General features: G+C 41.7%; 1 protein-coding gene and 1 pseudogene across 2 annotated transcripts; one reads left to right on the plus strand and one right to left on the minus strand.

Moving 5' to 3' along the window:
• Positions 1-2587: 2587 nt before the first annotated feature.
• Positions 2588-16905, minus strand: SRGN (serglycin). Its single transcript, XM_079793798.1, has 3 exons — positions 16748-16905; positions 5984-6131; positions 2588-3506 (listed from the first exon to the last, which is right to left on the minus strand). Exons 1-3 carry the CDS (start codon positions 16821-16823, stop codon positions 3269-3271), a joined length of 462 nt encoding a protein of 153 aa, XP_079649924.1. The 5' UTR covers positions 16824-16905; the 3' UTR covers positions 2588-3268.
• On the plus strand, positions 3540-5953 carry LOC307112797 (small ribosomal subunit protein uS8-like; annotated as a pseudogene). The gene has a single exon. The product of its transcript is annotated as a small ribosomal subunit protein uS8-like (transcript).
• Positions 16906-24635: the final 7730 nt, after the last annotated feature.

Here is a 24635-nt window from a genome sequence, read left to right on the forward strand (position 1 = left end):
TGGCCATCCATCCAAATTCATGAAGACTAAAATGTCAGATTAATCATTGTGTCAGTGTCAAGGAGCAGCTATTTGCTGTCTTCCCTACCAGAGTTGACAGCCAAAGTTAAGAAAAAATAGTCAAATACAAATATGCTCCCTTAAAAAAATGAAAATTGAATTTAAAGCATGTGAACAAGTAGAAAAACACTTTTTTCTCTTAACCTTCCAGACCAGATAGTATACATCCTGCTTACCAGCTTCAGCTAGTGCTGCTGTAACCATGATAAATGTTCTTTACTTAATGCTTTATCTCACTGTTCCCCTTTTCATTGAGGTATAATTTACATAAGTAAAGATAAAATTTACAGCTTACAAATGTACAAATCTTAAGTGTTCAGTTTGATCAGTTTTGACAAATGCATAAATTCGTTTAACCCATGCCTCTATCAAGATGTACAATGTTGCCAGGCTGCTGTGACTCAGTGGTTGAGCATTGATCCCCAGTAGGGGGCCTGTGGGAGGCATTCTCTCTCATCATTGATGTTTCTATTTCCCTCTCATAAATATGTTTTTTATTGGTTTCAGAGAGGAAGGGAGAGGGAGAGAGAGATAGAAACATCAATGATGAGAGAGATCTTCCTTTTGACAGTGCTGGCCTATCACCTACCTGAAGCTGCTGCAATTAGAACTACTAGATGTTTAAATTTGTGATAGTCCACTATCATCCTCCAGGAGTCGCCTGGTTTTTGCCAGACCTGGACTAGTGAATTACATGGAGACATATTGGGGACCAGCATCCTTGCATTTTTTAGGTTTTTAAAGGTACTGCTAATCTCTGACATCCCCCCTCGGATGAGCTGTTTATTTATGGTGGATGGGTAGTCGGCTAGCTTTACCCAGTTTTCACTTGGTCTTCCTCATTACAATAGCTCCTATCACACAGGTCAAGAAAGCAATGTGGAAGTTGTGCTAACTACCAGGTATGTCCACTCTAATTATAATGTGGAGACTGGAAAAATTACCATTGTGATTGGCATCTGAAGTGGAGAGCAGCTTAATGGGGCTGAGCCCTTAACCTGTGGAATCTGATGCTATCTCTAGGTAGATAGTTCAGAATTGAGTTAAATTGGAACATCCAGTTGGTGTTTGGAGACTTGCTGGTGGGTGTGGGGAACCCCCCACCCTCTTCAACACACATTGGAATTTGATGCGGAACTCTTACCCATTATCTTACCTCTAGAGACGCCCAATCCAGTAAGCTCTCCTGGATTTCATTCTAGTTTTGCTGTTTATTATGGTAATTGCCCCACTGGCTTCTAATGGCTGAGGACTACCATCTGGCCTCTATTATTTTGGGACCTTATCATTCCATTGCTATTAGAGAATCCAGTTCTGTAACATCTCTACCATCAATCCACCCTTCACAGGAGAGCTACCACTGATAGCTCAGAAATGCTGTCCCTCTCACCAGTATACTCATTGCTTTGGCCTTCCTGAAGAACAGTCATCTGGTGGGTTTTCAAGGTTTACACCATCTGTTCATTCTAGCATGCTCACTTCCTTGAACCTTTTGACTCCCTTCTTCCACTGTCTGCCAAGGCAGTTCTAACATTTCTACTTTGCTTAAAAGGGATGTTTCTCTTTCCACACTTCTAAGAGCTGTTCTAGCAGCATGTCAACACCTTCTCCTGGGTATTAAAACCTGTATCCCAAAAGTGTACTTCAATATTGGTGTAACCATGCAGAATCTTTATTTCTTTAATATTACCTTTTCTTCTTTCTTTCCTTTTGATTCAAACTGGCCTCATTCAACTCACCGGCTTCCTTCTTCCTCGCACATCCACTCCCTTAATCATTAAGCCCCCGAGACAAAGAGGCCTAGGTTGGCATCCAATAATCTTAGGAACAAAGCCTCGGGTCTACTGACCACAGAGACAGAGTTTCAATCAAACTAAAGATAACATCTAGATCTCAGTTGTGTTTCTGCCCCAGACCCAGAAAAGTGGTGAAACCAGATGAAGCGATGCCATGGCTGACATTGGACCCAGATCAACTACCTCCTACCCTAGTGCTGACCAATCAGGAGAGACCACGACCCTGATCTCCCTTAGTTACCTTGATTAACCCATCCCCTAGAAGCCACTGGGAAGCCAGGTCTTTGACATTAGCTCATCTGTGACTCCAGATGTGGGCCACTTCCTCAACCAGTCACTGGGTACTGGCTGCCCTGGGAAGAAGGTGTAGCCTTGGATAAGGTGGCTCTCTTCAGCAGAGATTAAGTCCTCAGTTCTCAAGAGGAGATCTGGACCATGCAGAACAGGATCCATGACAATGATGACAACAGGCTTCACCGAACCAGGAGGAACAGAAATGGGAATGGCCTCCAAAAAAGAGGAAGTGCTTGGACAAGAAGAACCCTCTTGCTGTAGTATGATAGTTTTCTTCATCTACTACTTAATAGGACTTGATGCTAGAAACATAGTTTGATCTCACTGTAAAAAAAATTTTGTACTTTGTTAATAAGACTTCTATTTTGTTAATAAAATATGAGCAAAAATAATTATTTTCCTGAATTTAAGACAAGAGATCCCAGACAGCTTAACCCTTTGATTATACTTCTGCTTTAATAGAACAACATTGGAAAATACACAGGTATCCAGGGAAAAAGGTAAAGCAGTGTGAGGTATGGAGAGCACAACTGTGCTTTATTTTGGGTCTTAAGTTTATAACTGAAACAGCAATCATGCTTCTAAACGAACCATGTCCAGTAGCTCTGCAAACACATCCAATGGTAATACTAGGGCTGTACCCTTTACACTGTAAAACATGTCAAATACCCACTCTTTAAATTCACTGTGTTTCATCGGTTTGTTGTTGTTGTTTTTTCACTTAAAAAGGGGCATATCTATAATTCACAATCAAAGTCAGGTTCCTGAAGACTTAGGTATGAAATATTGCCTGTCAATTTGCTTCTCAAACTCATTTTTTAAAAGAAAAACAGTATAATTTATTCTGTAAAGCAATTTTATAGACATGAGGAATCTAGTTAATTCATAGCAATATTGATTGGATATGATATAAAGAAAGTGCAAATATTTTCTAAGACAATAGTATAGGTAAAGGAGGCTTTAATAATTCATGAGAAAAAAGTTGATAAAACTTAAACTTCTTTTTCAGATGTTTTAAAATTTCTATAAAACTTTTTGTCCCAAAATTAATCATTTAACTGTGGTACACATAATATACTGGATGCATTGGCTGGTACCAAAGTGGGAAACCCTCTCTTTTATATAATAAAATTCCCTTCTGGTCCATCTTGCCCCAAGTCCTGGTCATCTGCAGGCACAGGCTTAAAGTTGTAATAAAAAGCATCATTTGTATCTACTGGTTGGTATTCACTCTCCATTCCAGTTAGGACGCCATCTCCAGAGCCACTTCCAGATCCTGAGCCAGAGCCAGAGCCTGATCCAAAATAGTCCTCAGAAAGAGGGAAGACATCATTCAAGTTCTGGAATCTCGTCATTCTGAAGTAAGACAGAAAAATGAAAAAAAAACACAGTAAAATTGGAGACATAAGGAGAATAATTGTAATACATTTTTAAGGTAAGAAAATAAATGCAGCCACCCAGTTAATTAGTTAATCAAATTAAAAGTTAAAATTTCCCATATTCACTGCTTTAAAACAAAAAATAAGTCAGACATCTTCACGTTTGCCTACACTTGTTTTATGTAACTCATTGCACTTATCTATTCCACATCTATCCATCGCAAACTCATATAAACAATGCTAATTTTCTTATTACTAGCATAAGAATCCTATACCTGAAATATGTTTAAGGGATCCTTTATTAAAAATAAAAAGACCCTTTTATTCATTTTCTCCCACTAAAGAAAGGATAAACAAGACAGCCTCGATAGATGACATTTTTCCCTAATTTAAAATTCCTACAAAACTTCTAATAATTCACAGTGCTTTGACAAAACCCACTCGTAAGAGTGAGAAGGAAAGTTACTGGCTGTGGAGAGGGAAAATCATTGAGATTTGAGGAGAGAAGAAATGGTGTAAAATAAGTGTTTTGAAGAATTTGGGTTATTCCTCTAATATTTTAGATTTAAATAAATCACTAATGAAACCTAAGACCTAAAATAATGGAGGATTCTGTAATATCAGTTCAAGGTTAGTGCCGTGGACTTAAAGCAAAAGCATAAGGGCTCCTTCCTCCATCTTCCTGTGATGCCTTCCGGGGTGCATGACTGTCATGGCTAATCCTCCCAAGAGTATCAACAATGCTGAAAAGAGAGGCGACAGCCAGGTTCTTGTTAGGCCATGCTCCAAAGTCATCATCTGGTTTCTAACTGTGATAATGAAGGATGGTTACACTGGGGAATATGAAATTACTGATGACCACAGAGCTGGGGAAATTGTTGTGAACCTCACAGGCAGGTTGGACAAGTGTGGAGTAATCAGGCCCAGATTTGATGTGCAATCAAAGGTCTAGAAAACTGGCAGAACAACCTACTTCTGTCCCGTCACTTTGGTTTCATTGTACTGACAACCTCCGCGGGCATCATGGACAATGAAGGAGCAAGAGAAAACCACACAGGAGGGGAAATCCTGGGATTCTTTTTCTAGGCACGTAATACATACATGTAAATAAAAGGCCTCAAGGGACAAAAACACACAAGTAAAAGCACAGGACAGGACTGCAGAGCTGCCTTCTGAGGGTGGCGATGATGTCATCTCCTGCACGGTGAAGGCAGTGATAAAGAGGGTCGCCAGGATCCCCCAAGTCATGATGGACTTAGCTGGTTTGGGCATGATGATTTACCTGGCTTTGAGGAGAGTGGTTTTCTAGGTTTAGCTCTGAGGACTAAAACTTTTATGAAAACCCTTTTAATAATTCATTTTTGCTGTATATTAGATGACTTTGATATTCATTGAAATAACGGATTCTAATGGAATTCAATTTTTTGTAACTTATGAGTTCCTATTGAATCTTTTTTGCAAGTTTAAAGCAGGTTTTACTTGATCAAGAAGAGGTTTGGCTTCCTTTTTTATTATTGAGTTGAGAGAGTGTGTGAGAGAGAGAAAGAGAGAGAGAGAGAGAGAGAGAGAGAGAGAGAGAGAGAGAGAGAGAAGCATTGATTTGTTGTTCTACTTATCTATGCATTTACTGGTTGCTTCTTATATGTGCCCTGACCAGGGATCAAACCCGCAACCTTGGCATACTGGGACGAAACTCTAACCAACTGAGCTAGCCAGACAAGGCCGTGGTTTTCTTTTGTAAGTCATGTCTATTTATTCTTCCTTTCCTTGACTTCTTCTTGCTAAAAATCACCACTTTCTAATTCCAGAACATTTTTATGAACCCTCGAGAATCCCATACCTATTAGCCACTCTTTATTCCTCCCTTCCCTCCAGCCCCTGGCAACCACTAATCTATTTTCTGCCTCTATGTATTTATCTATTCTGGACATTTCCTATAAACAGAATCATATAATATGTGGCTTTTGTGTCTGGTTTCTTTCACTTTGCATAATGTTTTCAGGATTCATCCATGATGTAGCATGTGTCAGTACTTCATCCCTTCTTATGATTAAATAATATTAGACTTTAGGGATATATCACATTTTGTTTATCTATGAGGTTGATGGACTTTTATTAGATTTTAGTATCTATTGTGCTCTATTTACATAAATAAAATAATGTTCAATCATTTTCAATACTTGTTGGTGAAAAATATTCCCACCAATTATTTTCACAAATTTTTTTTACTCAATTTTTATCTCTGCCAAAATAAAGACTTTGCAAAAGAATACCTGAACCATGTATTCTTGCACTTCTCATCTACTAGTAAATACATTTTACCATGTACTGTGCAGTGAAAACCAAACCCCCAAAGCAAAAGCCTGAAGAAAAACACTCTAGAAGACCCTCCCACCTCCATGCCAAGATCTCAAGAGAGGTTGGTGAAAGTAAAAGCAGAGCAAGACCACTTACAAAAACGGGTCAGTCCTAGGCGGGAGGATTCTGTTGGATTCGCCTAGAAGTAGGTCAAACAGTGGTCCCTTTTCATCAATGCAGTTTGCAGAAGTGCTGTCGGGATTACAGCGGACCCTCTGGTACCTGGCTCTCCGCACAGGTAAACCTGCCCAAGCAAGCAACACACGTGATTAATAAGTACCTCGTACACACCTTCTAATCTATCCTCTGTTGCTGAGAAATGTTTAATTAAATAGATTCTACATCCGGTAGCAGGTAAGGTGTGGACAGATTTTATGACCATAAAGATGACAGGAGCACACACTGGGTACCAGCCTTTTACATGTAGACCATTTGTCCTTCTCACAACACCCTTACAGAGTCGCCAGAGTTGAAGGTTAAAATAGGCCAGGCGTCCTCAAACTACGGCCCGCGGGCCACATGCGGGTGTTTTTGCCGTTTTGTTTTTTTACTTCAAAATAAGATATGTGCAGTGTGCATAGGAATTTGTTCATAGTTTTGTTTTTTTAAACTGTAGTCCGGCCCTCCAACGGTCTGAGGGACAGTGAACTGGCCCCTGTTTAAAAAGTTTGAGGACCCCTGAAATAGGCCTTGGGGACCAGCTGCCTGGAGTGAAGTCGGAGCTCTGCTGCTACTGGGCTGTGAAACCTTCTCTTCCCTGAGCCCTCACTGCAAAACCAAGATACTAACAGTGTCTCTTTTTCATAAGCTGGTCACAAAAATTAGGTGAGAAATGCATGTCAAGACCTTAACATAGTGCCAGGCACACAGTAAACACCAGCTAATATTAACTAGCATTATGTTTGCACTATTATCTTCATTTTACACAAAGGGAAACTGAGGCCATCTGGGTGCTGCCTGTCTCTTCTTACAGAGATGAGTCCAATCATGTTCACAAAGGTTAGGAATCGATTGCATGTACCGGACATATTACAGAGTCCTATTGCTTTAGGGCCATAGAGCGCTCTTAGGAATGCAAGCAGTTAAAAACGTGGCCTCTTTTTTTGCCCTTCGATCTAGTCAGAGATTTCAAAACAACAAGGCTCCTCCTCACAAAGGGACAGGCAGGTTGGACTATCCTAGTCTGTCACAGCTTCCTTTGAGTTTAATTTCTATGAAAATGTTATGAGATTATATAGGAGATCTCTAATTAATTCATGAAATAAATTCTTCATTCCTCCATTTAGCAAGGATGGAGGTCCAGTAGTGAGAAATACTTGACCCTTCAAAAGGTTCACCTCCTCCCCACCCAAAGCACACACTTTATTCACATGGGTGCAACTAATAATCACCTAGCAAGACGGGGCATGCCTAAAATTCTTTTTTTTTTAAATTACAGTTGACATGTACAATTCTTGAAAAGCAGGAAAGGTGGTTTTAAAGCCCAGCACATTGTTGTCCTGTACAGATCATAACAACAACTACTTAAGGGGGTGGGGGGGAGATATAGTGCTGTGGACAATCGCTGCAGCATTTTTTGCAATAGCAAAAGATGGGATGCCCTGGCCGGTGTAGCTCAGTTGCTTGGGTATCATCCTGTGCACTGAAAGGTTGCTGGTTCAGTTCCCAGTCAGGGCATATGCCCAGGTTGTGGGCTCGATCCCCAGGGTGGGGCGTGCAGGAGGCAGCCAATCAATGGTTCTCTCTCATTATTGATGTTTCTCTCTCTCTCTCTCTCTCTCTCTCCCTCGCCCTTCCTCTCTGGAATCAATAAAAATATATTTTTTAAAAAAGAATGAAGCAGTTCTCTAGTTCTCTGGGTACTTATATACAATAATCTCCAAGTAAAAAGGGGGGGAGGAGGAGACATTATGCATTGTGTGCTACCACTTACGTGTGTTTGTGTTTTTAAGAATGTATTTACATATAGGCTTACATTCATGGAACACCTCTGAAAAGACACACCACAAACGGATTGCTTTTGTGGGGAAAACTGGCGGCTGAAAGACTGTGGGGGGAAGGACACTGGCTTCTCACTGCGTCTCCTTGTGAACCTTTAGGTTTTTGAGCCACGTGGGTATGCATTGTCTCTTCAAAATTAATTTTTGTTTTTTAACAGCTTCATTAAGGTGGGAATGACATACAGTAAGCTGTACATATTTAAAGTGTACAATTTAATGTTTTGATATATGTATGCTCCCATGAAACCATAGCTACAGTCAAGAGTACGACTATACCTAACATACCCCCAAGTTTTCTTGGCCCTTTCAAATCCGGCCCCTCTTCCTCCCTCCTGATCCCCTCTCACCACCCCACTACCATTAATCTGCTTTCTGTCATTATAGATCAGTCTGTATTTTCTAGGATTTTCTAGAAATGGACTCACACAGCCACGTGTCAAAAGATCTCCTGACTTTGTTTTAACTCAGGGACTAGTCAACAAGGGTCTCTAGCTTTCATAGTACACTCTCTCAGAAATGGAGTCTGCCTGAATATTCCTTACATCTAGACTGCTTTTGTTGCAATTCTTAAAAATCGCATTTATATTGAAAAAAGAATATGTGTTCATAATAGAAAACTTTGAAAAAATGTAGCAAGCATGCCCTAGCTGGTTTGGCTCAGTGGATAGAGCCTCGGCCTCGAAATGAAAGGTCCCAAGTTTGATTCCAGTCAAGGGCACATGTCTGGGTTGCAGGCTCGATCCTCCCTACTGGGGATCGTGCAGGAGGCAGCCGATCAATGATTCTCTCTCATTATTGATGTTTCTATCTCTCTCTCTCTCTCTCCCTCTCGCTTCCTCTCTGAAATCAATTTTTTAAAAAATGTAGCAAACAAAAGAAAGGAAAATTACTGCTGATCTCATTACCCAGGTCCCCAGAGAGCGTGGATTTTGGAGTTCTGCTTTTCTTCCTCCTGGGTATCCGTGTTTCTAGGAGCATATGCACAAGCTGTGTCCCATTCTCTTCTGACAGCACTATCAGAGGTGGAAAAGTGGAGCCTCTTCTGAGGTCAAGTTCCCCTTACATCTCAATGGGATGGCCAAGAACTTTGTTCTCAAAAGACTGCAGAACCGCTGAACGCTTTCAAAACATCCTCTTCATCATTATGTCCCTTTTTCTCAGGACTATTGTCTCTATCCTCAACTTTTTTTCTAGCTAGTATTTCTGATTCATTTTATAAACACAACACTGCCAAGTTATCATATCATTAAGATATACATGATACATATTTACATGTATCAATAGGGAAATAGAGGAATAGGTAAAATACAAAAGATACATGAAATTGTCCACCTTAGTATTATTCAAAATAGGAAAAATATAATCAAAACAATAGAAAATGCTCAAATAAATTCTTTGGCATTCATATGAAAGAATGTTAACCAAATGGTAAAAAAGTAGTTAGGGAAAAGACTATGTAACATCATAGGAAAACCTCTATTTTAAAATGAGTGAAAAAAGCAGAATGCCACTGTGATGCATAATAGTTGTTTGTATACATAACAGTTAAGGAAACCATAGAAACAGATATGGGGGGAGATGGGAGAAAATACACAAAAATAACTAGTGGTAGACTCTGGTGATTTTTTTCCTCATTTAATTTTCTAAATTGCTGTAATAAACAATATTTCTTTAAAATTATAAACAAAAGACTAATGTAGAAAAAAAATATTCTCTTTTCTTTTTTTCTTTCTTTCCCTTCCTTCCTCCCTCCCTTCCTTCTGAACTGCTAGTCTATCACAATCTTTCCCATGGTTCCTAAATCAATGTCTGGTCTGGGACAGCTAATCATTTAAAATGGGTTGGAGGGAAGAAGGGGACATATGTAATACTTTCAACAAAAAAGATTTTTAAATAAGTAAGTAAGTAGATAAATAAGTAAGTAAGTAAGTAAGTAAATAAATAAATAAATAAATAAATAACTAGGGTTAGCTCTGTCACTGCCTGGAGACTGGGGGTCAGGTAGCAAGATGACATCACAATGTCTGCCCTTTACCAGCTGTGTGACCTTGACCTACTTAACCTCCCTATGCCTCAATTGCCTCCTCCATAAAATGGGGGAAAGTAGTAGATTTAATAATGAGATGTAAATATTAAGTGTTTAGGAAGCACATGGTCAGAGCTCTTTAAGTGCTAGTTTCTCTGCTTAGGAGAACAAGGACCGAGCTCTGATAGAGAATAGCTTGTAGAGAGACCAGAATTTAAATTACTGTTCTACCATTTAATGCCTCTCTGATTCTCAATTTCTCATCTTTCAGGTGTGAATAGTGTCCCAACGAGTTCCTGTTTGAGTAAGACAAATGTATGTGAAAATATCTACCACAAGCCTTTGCATATGGTAGGTAGTTAATACATTTTCACCCTTTCTTTCTCCTCTGGTTCTTTCCTGAAGCAGCCTAAATTTGGAATCTAATTATGTACTACTTAGAAGCCTAAACTTGTAGGTGGGATTAGAAAAAAAAAAAAAAAAAAATCCAACATCTTTTCCAGCAGAGGGTGCTGTCTTCACACCCTATGTTGTCAGACCAGTGATTTTCAACCACTGTAGCAGCAGGCACACTGGTGTGCAGCAAGATTTTTTTTTTTTAACTTTTACTTTATTTTATTTATTTATTTTTATTGATTTGAGAGAGAAAGAGAGGAAGGGAGAGAGAGAGAGAGAAACATCAATCTGTTCTTTTACTCACTCATGCATTCACTGGTTATCTCCTGCATGTGCCCCTACTTGGGGATCAAACCCGAAACCTTGGTGCATCTTTGGTGCATCTGGTCGATGCTCCAACCAATGGAGCTACCCAGCCAGGGCCAAGAATTTTTTAAACATGCAATACCTGACTATTTAGTCAGGGACACTGACCTCTTTTCCCTTAGATTGTCATATTTAAAAATGACAACTGCCAACACAACCATAGCTGTCCAGTGTGAATGAATCAAAATTACACCCATTTTTGGTCAGATTAGAAAAAAATAGAATACATGTTTTTTGTGTGCCACAGAATTTCAGTGATTAGTTTTATATGCCAAGAGGTGAAAAAGGTTGAAATCACTGGCCTAGACAAACGCTGTCCAATAGTTACAGAAGACGAAACCACCTATGGAATTTTCAATGTTATATCAGCCATATTTTATTTATTTATTTTTTAATCCTCACCCAAGGATACCTCCTCTATTGACTTTTAGAGAGAGTAGGAGGAATGGAGGAAGGGGGGAGGGGAGAGAGAGAGAGAGAGAGAGAGAGAGAGAGAGAGAGAGAGAAACCTCAACGTGAGAGAGACACCTTGATTGGTTGCCTCCTGAACGCACCCCGACCTGAGGCAGGGATGAACCTGCAACCGAGGTACAGCAGCCATATTTTAAAGAGTAAAAAGAAATAAGTGAAATTCACTTAAATACCGTTTATTTAAGCCAGCATATTCAAATATTATTACTTAACGTAATACAAAAGTTACTGATTTTTTTTATACTAAGACTTCAAATCTGGTGTGTATTTTGCACTGAAAGCAGGTCTCAATTTGGACTTGCCACATTAAACACATTTCAAGAAGCCCCAAGTGGCTGGTGGTTACCATTTTGGACAGAGCAGGTCTACGCAGTATCCTCTACATGTGGCTGATGCATTGAATATCAAGCCAAAGAAATATTTGCATAGATAGGAAGTTAAACAGAAAAGTAAAACTGATACTTTATGAGGAAGAATCCAGGTGATTGATGACAGCTTATTACTGGTATAACAAATACGTACAACTTTGGTAAACTAGTAAAAAAAATATCTAAAATACAAAATTTTCCCCAAAGTTCAGAATCTCAGCTTTCAAAAAAATTTTTTAATATATTTTATTGATTTTTTTACAGAGAGGAAGGAAGAAGGATAGAGAGTTAGAAACATCGATCAGCTGCCTCCTGCACACCTCCCACTGGGGATGTGCCCACAATCAAGGTACATGCCCTTGACCAGAATCGAACCTGGGACCCCTGAGTCCGCAGGCCGACGCTCTATCCACTGAGCCAAACCGGTTAGGCAGCTTTTAAAATTTATAAAGGGGGTTTCTTTTTTTGGGGGGATGACAAAATGTTCTAAAACTGACTATGGTGATTATTGCCTGTATCTGTGAATACATTAAAAACCATGAAACTGTACACTTTAAACAGGTGAATTGTATGTACGTGAACTTGATCTCAATAAAGCTGTTTAAAAATTTTATAAAGAAATCAAAGGTGGCAATCACCCCCTCCCCCAACACACACACACACACACACACACACACACACACACACACACACTCCAAAGTTGATCTGATTTGGGACTGATGTCTTTAAAATAAGGAACGTGGTTATAGACCATAGTTCCTGACATGTCTATTCAAAGGAGTTGACAGGATGTGAAAATTCGATAGATTCAGCCCCTAATGTTGTAGGAGTATCCTTACTCTCTTTTACTTGAGAGAAATATTTTATGATTACCATATTTTAAAAAATAAAAGGAAGTATGCTCTTGTACTGAAAGATTATCTTCCTAAAAGGCCCCACTTATTGGATCTGCTGGTTGATTTTGTCATGGATTCTAGGGAGAAGAATGATTTTTATTTAGAATCCCTTTCTCTCTCTCTCTCTCTCTCTCTCTCTCTCTCTCTCTCTCTCTCTCTCTCTCTCTCTCACTATTCCTGCTTTGCCAAAAATACTTTCTATAAATGAACATTACCAAAGCAAATAGCTTGCTGCAGTAACCTGTCCTTTTATACTGTCCAATTTCCCCCCAACATCATCACAATTTACAAATTTCCTCTTTTTAATGGGGACTTGCTGCAGCAGGTGTGTTAGAGAAACTTAAGCAGAAGTTGCCACAGGAGGAAGGAGAAAAGACTATTTTGATTTACTGTTTGGCAGCACTCAAACAGACCTCACTATCTAAGTTGAAGTCACTTCCTACTGACCAGTCAACTCTACAATATGGAGAGGAGACCCCACCCTTGAATGGTTTGACAAGCTATAAAAGTATCAAATTTACTTTCAATTTCTCCCTCTCTGTCCCTCAACTCAGCGGTGAACTTTAAAAGCAAGGGCTATAGTCAAAGCAAGGTTTTTTATTTTAAATAAAGAAAGTCTCTAACACACCAAGAAGATAGCCAAGTTGCAGTAGAAAGTTAGCTGACCTTAAAACCAGACGAGCAGTTCTGCTATTAATTAGTTGTAAGGGGCCTTGAGCAAGTCTCATAAATTATTTGCAAAAGGTTGATGTAAAGAGCAAATGAGATGATGAGTGTAAGATCCAATTTTCCCCTCTTTAAATTGGTGTTAGTTCCTCCTCACAGGGACTGTGATGATCATTTACCAGAGATGGGTGGGAAAACCCATTACAATCAAACAGCAGCACACATGAATGGAATCAGTATCTTTTTTTTTTAATTTCTTTATTGATTAAGGTGTCACATATTTGTCCTCATCCCCCCATTCCCATCCCACACCCCTCCCCATGGATGCCCCAACCCTCTGTTGAACTTAAGCATTGGTTAGGCTCATATGCATGCACACAAGACCTTTGGTTGATCTCTCCCCCCTCCCCCCACCCTCCCCTATCCTCCCTCTGAGGCCCGATAGTCCGATCGATGCCTCCTTGTTTCTGGTTCTGTTCTTGTTCATCAGTCTATGTTGTTCATCATTTCCCCTAGATGAGCGAAATCATGTGTCACTAGAGATATACTTATAAGAATTGAATGTGCGACGAGCAATAATAGTTATGCTGACAGGCAAATGAATCAGTCTGTAGTGAGTTTCTTTCTGGACCAACAGTTCTTTTGAGACCCAATATCAATGTCCACCAGTTCCTTATGAGTACATGGCGGCACTGACCCCTCAGCTCTGGATGGTGGACAAATGGTGGTAATGCAGGTCCGACTCCCTCTGGTTTGGTCTCGGCCGGACCCAGGGGCACGGCTTCACCCGGATCCAGGGGCCCACGGCCTCACCCGGACCCGGGGCCAGGCTCACCCGGATCCAGGGGCCCACGGCCTCACCCAGACCCGGGGCCAGGCTCACCCGGATCCAGGGGCCCACGGCCTCACCCGGACCCGGGACCCAGGCTCACCCGGATCCAGGGGCCCACGGCCTCACCCGGACCCGGGACCCAGGCTCACCCAGATCCAGGGGCCCACAGCCTCACCCGGACCCGGGGCCAGGCTCACCCGGATCCAGGGGCCCACGGCCTCACCCGGACCCGGGACCCAGGCTCACCCGGATCCAGGGGCCCACGGCCTCACCCGGACCCGGGACCCAGGCTCACCCGGATCCAGGGGCCCACGGCCTCACCCGGACTGGAATCAGTATCTTTACTGTGATCTAGGAGACAGTGTGGAGTGGACACATGGTCTGGCCCTGACCCCCTTGGCTATACCTGCTCATGGATTTTCCAGTTTCTCTCTTTATGGGCATCTTTGAAGAAGAGAGGCAATAAGAGAGCTTAGGATTCACAGGCCTCATCAATAACCCCCTGGAGCTCGACATTAAAATGTGTGGGAGACCCTGGAGAGCCGTCTGTGGTCTCCCACACATTGCCAAACTTCCATTGCTTTGACTCTGTAGACAGTTGTATACCATGTCTTTACTTGGATTTGACTTATAGTAACTGATATAGGCTGAATTATGTCTCTCTTCCCAACCCCTCTTTCCCCCGCTCCCCCAATTCATCTGTTGAAGTCCTAACTCCCAGGACCTCAGAATGGGGCTGTCTCTGGAGACAGGGCCTTTAAAGGGGGTAATTAAAGAAAAATGAGGTCATATGGATGATCCCTAATCCAATATGGCTTGTGTCCTTAAAAGAAGAGGAGATTGGGACACAGACATATACAAAGGACCATATAAAGGTACAGAGAGAAGACAGCCAGCCAGAAGCCAAGGAGAGAGGCTGCAGAGTGAAGTCAACCCTGCCGGCACCTTGATCTTGGACTTCCGGCCTCCAGAGCTGTGGGGAAATAAACTTCTGTTGTTTAAACCACCAGTCTGTGGTACTTTGTTATGGCAGGCCTAGCACACTAATACAGTAACCTAAGATGTTTTGAATACGTTCAGTAAGAGCAGGCCAAAAGGCTAGTTAATTTGATCAGTTCAGTCAAACCAATGGGTTAAGGGGGGGAAGGATGCTATCGAATCATATCTGGCATCATGCGGCTCACTCACCATGTCCATGGGTGGGCATCTATTTCTCTTCTTACTCAGAAGTGAGCACAAACCCTTCATTCCAACTTCTCCTTTGGAAACACCCTAGGGTTTCAATTCATTCATTTTCTCTCTTTTGGTTTCTTTTCCAACAAAGAGCTAAACCTACCGGGTGATGACATAAATGCTAGTACTTTTTACAATCCCATAATGGTTTCTTTCTTCACTTCCTTTTGATGAATACCTACTCCATGGAACATTTTTGTTTTAATTCTAGTTTACCTGGTGAACCTTGGTGGGGAACATGCCATGTCTGGGAAATTTTGAAGATGTAAAGACGTCTATAGCTCTGGCCAGGGAAGACCCAGCACCACTGATCACTGTAGTCGGTGCAACAAGCATGGACCTTTCTTCTCTGGATCTTGCGAGAACACATGGAATTATGTACCGAGCTAAAGATATTCCTTAAAGGACTTGTATGCATGCATATAAGCATAACCAATGGATGCAAAACTCTGGGGGTGGGGGCATATATGGGAGTGGGGTGTGGGGAGGGCAATGGTAAGATATGTACAAATATAATACCTTAATAAAAAAATTGAAAAAAAAAAAAAAGATATTCCTTAAAGGGCCCAAGTCAAAGCCTGTTCCCTACAACTAACAATGTTTAACACTTTTAAAAAAATCTATAGATCGGTGGGAAAGCTTCAGCAACATTGCTTGCTGTTTGTTCTCAATAATTGCATAACAAGAAAAATGATTTTATAAATTTCCAATACATAATTAATGTATCTGAGATCAGCTATACGACTTCCTTTCCGTCAGAAGTAAAAACAAGATGCAAAGAAACAAATCCGGGACATGTGTGTCACCATGACTCACTATTTCCTTTACAGTTTAGGGGAACTTAATGTTTTTCTACTATAAATTCTACCGTGACCTTCTGCCTTATGTAGACAGGATCCCTTATTTGCCAAAGGAGCAGCTATTGTATATTTCTTACAAACATTTTTGTTTTCTTAGTGATTCAAGGTTTTACCTTATTTCAGTCTTACTAAGCAACCATAAATGACAGAGAAACCTAACAAGAACTTTTCAAATGTGGTGTTTCTCTGACCAACAGCACAAATACTAAAATTCTTGGGTCTCTCGTTAAAATCTAAGAGGGTTTTCAGGAACTATGCCTACCCATAATTGAATTTTCACCAAGAACCAAGTTTAAAAAGATGAAAAATACACGCAGTCAAATGTACTCTGATTAAAAACTAGCTCTTCCCAGCGTTATAATAATTATAGGACACCACTGGAATAGACGTGGACATGCAGGGGTGGGTAGAGACTTCAAAACACCCAACAGTGCCACCTCCTCCATGCAACAGGTTGTCATTCCTTTCCGAGCTTAAAAAAAATTCATAAACGATACATTTTTCATCCAAAAATAAAATAGTGCATTTCAGTCATTGTAAAGAGTTTACAAGTCTGAGAGTTTAATTTTTCTTGGTGTCACACTTAACCAAACGCACACTAAGAGGTTCAGTCTCCAAAAATCCTCTTCCTTTGCCTACTTTCCCACAATATAATACATCCTGTACTTTAAAGTGAATATAATGATTTGTGTGGACCCTGGGGCTTACCCAGAAGATTGCAGGAGAACGAGAGTCCTGGGGCTTACCTTGAACTGAAGAGTCCAAAATGAGGATGAGGGCGAGAGCCAGGACCAGCCGACTGCATGGGAGAAGCACCTGCATCGTGACCAGCCTTCCAAAGCTCTGCCGCTTGCACGTCAACCCCACAGTTAGGAAATGCAGAAGGTGCTCTCTGTCCCTTTTAGAAAGGGTTCTAAAACCGCAGACCCTGCCCAGAGCTCACGTCATAATTTCCTGAACGAATAGAGAGAGATCCACATCAAAAAACCAGAAAGATTGAAAAAAAAAAAAAAAGAGGGCAGCCAAATAACTATTCATACCCATTATGAAACAGCATTTCTCTCCCAGGTCTGGGTTTTCAAAAGCTTTGTTGTTTGCCACTTGCCTGTTAGAAATTTTTTTCCACTAAACCAGTAGAATCAGCATTGAGTAGAGTTTGTTTTTTTTCTTTCTTCAAGTAACAATTTAACACAAAATTGCTAGCATTGAGTCCAGTGCACTGTTGATGAGATAAGGGAGCTAGGTACTGCTTTTTTTAAAAAAAAAATCACTGAGCACCTTCCACATAAAATATTCTTAATTTTCTTTTTCTTCAGGAGTAGCATAACTCACTGAGCCCAGCTCAAGAAGTGAAACTTCAAAGCTGAGTTCTCAACTACAAGAAAATGTTGTCAGATTTCAGATAACGGGTTCCTCCTTCTTGGACTCAGTTTCTCCCGTTGGATCACAGACTCTCCCTCTACCTCAAGAATAGAGTATTTTCTGTTATAAAGAACTGGGTGCAACAAAAATGCTTTTGCCTTCCTCTGCTCCTTCACACTGAGTATTTCTTACGATTGGATGGCATTTGCATTTTCACCTTTTCTCCTGGTAATAACTTGAGTTTTGGATCGTCTGGCCTTGAGTAAGCTGAAAATCTGAAACAAGGGGAGGTTGTCCCCTCAGTGGGCTACTTACTGGACCTCAGGAAACACACACTCCACTGGCCTGTAAATGAAGCAACAGCCTTTTCCCAGGTTCCAGACTGAGGGACACCGGGTACAGGCTCCACATTGAAGCCACATGCCTTTTCCTTACTTCCATCCGAGGTTCAGCCACACTCCCTTTCCACACGCCTGTCCCTACAGCTCCACTTGCCATTTCATCTTCGCTCTGGCCTGGCCCTTGACAGGAGGGAGGGGTTTCCCTTCCCTGGGCTTCGGCTTCCTGCAGATTCCTTTACCATTTCCTGCTAAGGACAGGCCTCAGAGTCTAATCGCTGAGTGGGGCGTGCAAGTCCACCAGGGTTACAAAGAATGCACATTTTGATCCTCCTCAGAACCAGCTGGAAGGCACTCTTCTGAGCACAGTAACCAACCCCAAACCCCCAAACCCAGTGACTTCCCCTCTATGGAATATTGGTTTCAGCTTGAAATACCAGCCCTCATCTCTGGTCCCTTTTAATCCTACCCCCCAGTTTAAACCCTGGCACCAAAACCATAATCCCCATCAACAGCTTCAATGAATTCCCTGCCAAATGTCAGAGCTGATTAGAGCTTGTGCTTTAAAATGGCAATTCTGGAGGCTTTTCCCATTTGGGTACTCCTTTTTCTTCTTCTTTGGGTCGTGGTGATTTTTTTTTTTTTTAATTTTCAGCATTTGTGAGCGTTCTTCTACTAGTACGCTGACAACCAATGGTTTCTTTCTTCAAATAGCCTTCCTCCAGTTTCATTTCCCTGGTTCTCTTCAAGCCGTGGAGGAGCAGGACAGATGCCGGCAACAGCCAGAAACCTGGTCAGAGCTTGTCCCCCTCCCGGGGTCCTAGTTCTGACGATGGCGTGTGAAGCCCACGGGAGGACGCCCACGAAAGCTACGGCACACACTGTGAGGGTCCCGGGCGGTGCCCCTCTGGGCTGGGTGCCTTCTTCTCACCCAAGTTCCCTCCATTAACCTAGCTTCCCCTAAACCTCAGCCTCTATAATTCGCATGATTTCCATAACTTCAAGACAAATTCTACTTCCGACTTAATCCTTCATTTACCAGGCAACCTTAAGTGCACCCACCCGATTTCACGCTCCATTGATTTGCCTATAAAATGGGTATCTTTATGCCTTTACAATCACCCTGCAACAGGACACCAATCAGTTCCTTGCATAAGAGAGTAACTTACCCCCCTCTCCCCGCAAGCAAGGTGACTTTTTCCGTAGCTGTTGGCTTCCGGGTGGCCTTTTGAAGAGGAGGGTCTGTTTGGAACACTTGGAGCTTCCCAGCATCACAACTCAGCAGAACACTTGATAAGATGAACTGCGGTTGTCAGGATTGAGGTTGTGAGGTACTGATGGCCACACAAAATGGCTCTAAGGAACGCCTCGAGGCTCATTTCCTTCTTAAAGCTCCAAGTGAAAGATTCTGCCACTCAGCAGCCTCTGGGAAATGAAGACTGGAGGGTCTTGACTCTGAACTGGGCACAGCACCAAAACAACAAACAGCAAACAGACCCTGTACCAAATCCATGTCTCCGGAAGGGACCTTAGGAATCGTCTTAATTCAGGTCCAGAAAGGTATGTGACTTGCTGCTGGTCACACAGCTGGTGAGTGGCAAAACCAGGTCTAGAACTCATTTCCCAATTCAAAGCCCAGTGACACACGAAGACTGATGAGAAAACAAGACTAAGATTTGTAAATCATCAGAATCCTTCCTTTTAGTTGTTTTACTTTTTAGGGGTACATACCAAAGTATTTCTATTTGAAATGATAAAATAGCTGGAATTTGCTTCTAAATAATTCATTTTGAGGAAGGGGGGATAAGGGAGGTATAAAAGTGGACAGATAATTGCTGAGGCTGAGTGATGGGTAGATGGAGCTTCATGATATTAGTCTCCCTACTTTAATATATGTTTGAGAATTTCCATAGTAAAATCAACCTTTTAAAAGGGTATCTTCGCCCAGCCGGTGTTGAGCGTTGACCTAGGAACCAAGAGGTCACGGTTTGATTCCGAGTCAGGTCACATGCCCAGTCCATCCCCAGTAGGTGCCATGAAGGAAGCAGCCGGTCAATGCTGTTTCTCTCTCTCTCTCTCTCTCTCTCTCTCTCTCTCTCATCAAGAAAGAAAGAAAGAAAGAAAGAAAGAAAGAAAGAAAGAAAGAAAGAAAGAAAGAAAGAAAGAAAGAAAGACCATATTTACCAATTAAATTACTACACTTTAGTTATTTCTTATTTTTTTGTCAAACTCTAGGCTCTTTTTTTGGGTCTTGGTCACAAACATGAAAATGATCAGAATTGCTTAGTAAAATGCTATTTAGAAGCTTAACCATTTGGTCACAATTATTCCCATTTCTCATGGAAAATCTTAACTTTTAACCCCACCTCCCGACCGCCAAAGAATTAAAGGAACTGCCCATCCTCCATCTAAAAAGATAGTATCTACTGCTGGTATCAGTCACTCTTCTGATTTAGATAATATGTTCTATATTTGATGACCTTTATTTGATGATGTCCCTAAATGGATCAATCTTCTAGATTAGTTTAGCATGTTTCTGTACATTCCCCCAAGGCAATGAATGAATTCTGTATTGAACACTTCTATTTTGTTGCATGTACTAGTCTTATCTTCACACCTAGGTTATTCTGGAGATATAGTTTTGATCAGTATAGAATAAAATGGGCTCAAATAACTATTGATTACCAAAGAGTTAACAGTGGTTTTTCTAGACATTAAGATGACATGTTCTTCTTTCATCTTTTCCAGACTAATTTATGTCAAATTTACAAACAAAAGTATATATATTAGTAAACAAGAAAAAACAACTCAATAAAATATTGATTGTTGATAAAAATTTAACTTAAAAAAAAACACTATTACTGGAGAGTATTCTTTGAATAACCTCCATTTGGAAACAATAAGACTAAAGGAGTTGGGTCAGAGATCAGTGTTTTCCTCAAGGGAATGTAGCTGGCAAATAGGCTGAGGAAAAAGAAGTAGTAAGGAATACTGAAGGGGAAAAATGTGTGGGTTAAGTAGATACTCCAGTCTTATTACAAATTAAGTAAGAATAGAATTTCTTTTCACATTTTAGAGTATCCACAAGGTACTAATACTACTAGCACATGGGTGTAAAAGAAGTTCTTTTCACTCTTCCCAAGAACTTGGAAATAGGAAAGTGAGACCCCCCCTTCAAACAAACTCATAATAATGAATTGGAGGAAAGGTATGCAAATTCACCCTAAAACAACAGATTGAGAAGAGGGAGAGATAAAGTGAGGAACTTCGTCTTCAAAATCAAGCCAGCCTTCTCCAAGGCACATCCTACTCTAAAGACCAAACTGAAATCTCCCTGAATAGGATCGAGGGCATTTCCCCGGAAGGAAAGGGGTGGCCTCTCCTTCTTTGGGGCTGCTGGGAATAGATAAGCACGACAAGTCTGAAAATTCCTACTTTAACGGGCTTCTCGTAGCTTTTAGATTCGGATTTACTCACCTGGAAAAATATGGACCCATGTGCCATCTGCTCTTACTCTCAGAGCTGCTGCCTTTAGTTAATGAAGTTCCCATTAGAGCCGGACCCTGTAGAAGCAGCTCTGCAGGGTTTTCCCAGCACTACTTGCATGTATGTATGTGTGTGTGTGTATATATATATATATCTTTTTTATTGATTCTACAGAGAGGAAGGAAGAAGGATAAAGAATTAGAAACATTGATGAGAGAGAACATTGATCAGCTGCCTCCTGCACGACCCCCAGGGGATTGAGCCCACAACCAAGGTACATGTCCTTGGCCAGAATCCAACCCGGGACCCCTCAGTCGGCAGGCAGACGTTCCACCCACTGAGCCAAACTGGTTAGGGCTTTTTTTTTTTTTTAATCCTCACCCAAGGGTATGTTTATTGATTTTTTTTTTAGAGAGAGGGGAAGGGAGAGAGAGGGAAGGAGGGGAAAAGAGAGAGAGACATCCTTGTAAGAGAGAAGCATCAATCGGTTGCCTCCCGTAAGCGGCCTGACTAGGGATCAAACTGGTAACCCAAGTATGTGCCCTGACCGGGAATCGAACCCACGACCTTTCGGTGTATGGATGATGCTCTGACCAACTGAGCCACACCAGCCAGGGCCCACTACTGGCTTTCAAACACTGTGACTTCAAGAAGATTCCAAATAGAATCCCAAAAGGCGTTCTGCTTCCCATCCTAATCGCTCTCTCAACTCTATTAGTCACAGTGAGTACTCAACGAAGTTATTACCCCAACATTTGCAGCTTAATAGAGGATGATAATCATTCATAAAGTGGTTTCAGAATTTGATCCTCAAGATAAGTGGAGATGGAGGATGAGGTTGGTGGGGAGGGAGGAAAAGACCGTTGGGGGCAGGCCAGCATTTACTCAATAGATCTCCGTTCAAAACCGCACTCTTGGAGTTGTAGGGCTTGCAGCAAGATGCTCCTTGTTCCGTGTGACCAGAGACCCCCACCTCAGAGGCCTTTCTGGTTATCATAGAAGTGACTGGGAGAGAGCCAGGGCCCAGCCTGACTCGCTCACCCAGGCTAAGAGCCATCCTCCCGTCATTTATAACTGCACTGTCCACATGTGGCTATTGCACTTGAGATGACATTAATGTTCATTACAATGTGCTGCATGTGTCATATATCTATTGGATTTCAAAGCTGTAGTAAGGGGAAAAGGACATAAAATCTCGTTAACAATTTTTATGTTATTGAATGTCTGTTGAAATGATAATATTTTGGATATATTGGGTCAAAACACTAAAATTCACTTCACCTGTTTCATTTTACTCTTTAAATGTGGCTACTAGAAAATCTGAAGTCACACCTGGCAGTTATACTTGGGGCCTGCATTATATTCCTCTTGGCCAACGTTGGCTTAGAAAACTATGGCTCCTTCATTGAGGAAACCCTTAGTTAGACAGAAGAGAGATGCACAACTTGAAAGTGTGGAAAGTGTGCTTGGACTGAAAACATCCTCTCCATAGGCAGCCCTCAGTGCAAAACATTCAGACGTTGGTTAGGAAAAACCAACGTCAGCAAAGACGAAAGCAACCACTCTTGGCTGTTTCACGAGGACGTAGGTACCATCCTCAGAACTCCCTGTGTATTAATTCACTTCATCCTGTGAACTTATACCTATTGCACAGAGGAGGAAACTGAGGCACAAAGAGGTATACATGCGAGTGAGATTAGATTTTTGGTACTGACTTTCAACCCTGACCTTTACCAGTTCTGTGACCCCTCACATGAGCTTTCCTTTTTGGATGAACTTTCCTGGATTTTTAAAATTTTCTTACTAATAGTCCCCATTTCCCCAACCAGCCCATCCTGTCTCTCTCCTGGCAGTAAAAAAAAAACACCACTTCTGTCTGTAGGGAAAGCCCTTCCCTAGCATCACAGGACCCTAAATCCTGGAGTCTGGGCAAAACCACGTGTCTGACAACATGGTGCTTTCAAATCCCTCCTTTTAGCAACTCAGTGGATTGTGAGAACACAATTTTTCATTTCTGGCCCAAACAGCCTGAAGGCTAGGAAACTTTGCCAGGTTTTATCTTTTGTTATTTGTCAAAGACCGTTTTTTTCACCTTTTGCATAACACTTCCCAAACGTTCCTGAGCTGACAGTTGGCTGCCTGCGGATGTTCAGCGAAGGAAACACTCTGAGGGAGCAGCCGGGGGCCTCGGAGCCGTTCCCCCAGAGGGGAGACGGTTAAATGCTAGGAGAGGAAGTCCTTGCCTCTCTCACCTAATTTTTTTTTTTTCCTAATCAAAAGCGATCTATGCTCTTGCCTTTCTTTTCCTCAGAAACCACAGAAGTGAGGTGGTTTTACTTTTGATTTTTTTTAAAGTCTCAATAATAAGAAGAAATAAATTATTCACCCTGGAAAGATGCTGCAATTGCCATCTTACTTGTAACATTATTATCATTACTATTATTGTTTTTACTATTACTTATTATTTCCAAGTGCACTCGGGGCTGGCAGGCAGGAGTCCAGAGGGTGGCCGGACGTTGGCTTGTTTTACAGATGTGACCACTGAGGCCTAAGGGGGTTGCAGCTTACTCAAGGCCTTATCTTCGTTGTGAAAGAGCCTGGATCAGAACTGATTTCCGTTAGCCCAGAGGTTTGGGCAGAGCCTGGTCTCGGAGTTGGGTAAATTACCCCACCCAACAGGCAGCCACACAATGCAATTAGCATAGGCATGCAAGCCCCCCTTCCTCCCTCCCACGGGCCCTTCTCAGACTCCTTATCTTTGGTGGCCCCTTCCTGATGTTTGTGTTGGATCTGGTTCCTCTGAGGCTTTAGCTATTCCTGCCGCCTGAAACTCACTATTCCCAGATACCCCATGGCTAACTCCCTCACCTATTTCAAGTCCTGACTCAAATCTGACCTTAAGGAGGCCCTGATCCCCATTTAATACTGCAGTCTATCCCGACATACCCTGTACCCCAGCCCCCTTCCTTTGCTTCTCCCTATAGCCTTTATCAACTTACTGTCTGCCTCTCCACTAGAATGTAAGCTAGTTAGTTCCCTGATGTACCCCAAGTCATCACGGCAGATGCTCAGTAAATACTGGTGGGAATGGACATTGTTCATAGCTGTTCTCAATGCTCACCAGCTCTGACTGTAAGAACGTCAGGGCAAGGATTGTATCCCTGCCACAGGTTCACGCAGTGCCAGCACATAGGCAGGCCCTCAAGTTCAATGTCAACTCTAAACTGCATAAAATGTCACAGGAACATGTTTTCCCTATTGCTTTTTGTTTGTGTGTTAATTAATCCTCACCCAAGGTTATTTTTAAAATTGATTTTAGAGAGTGTGGAAGGATGGGAGAGAGAGAGAAACATCGATATGAGAGAGACACATCGATTGGCTACCTCCTACATGCCCTGGACCCGGGGCCAGGGATCCAGGGACATGCCCTTGACCAGGAATTGAATCT

Source organism: Cnephaeus nilssonii, assembly GCF_951640355.1.
Source record: "Cnephaeus nilssonii genome assembly, chromosome: 16".
Lineage (NCBI taxonomy): Eukaryota > Metazoa > Chordata > Mammalia > Chiroptera > Vespertilionidae > Cnephaeus > Cnephaeus nilssonii.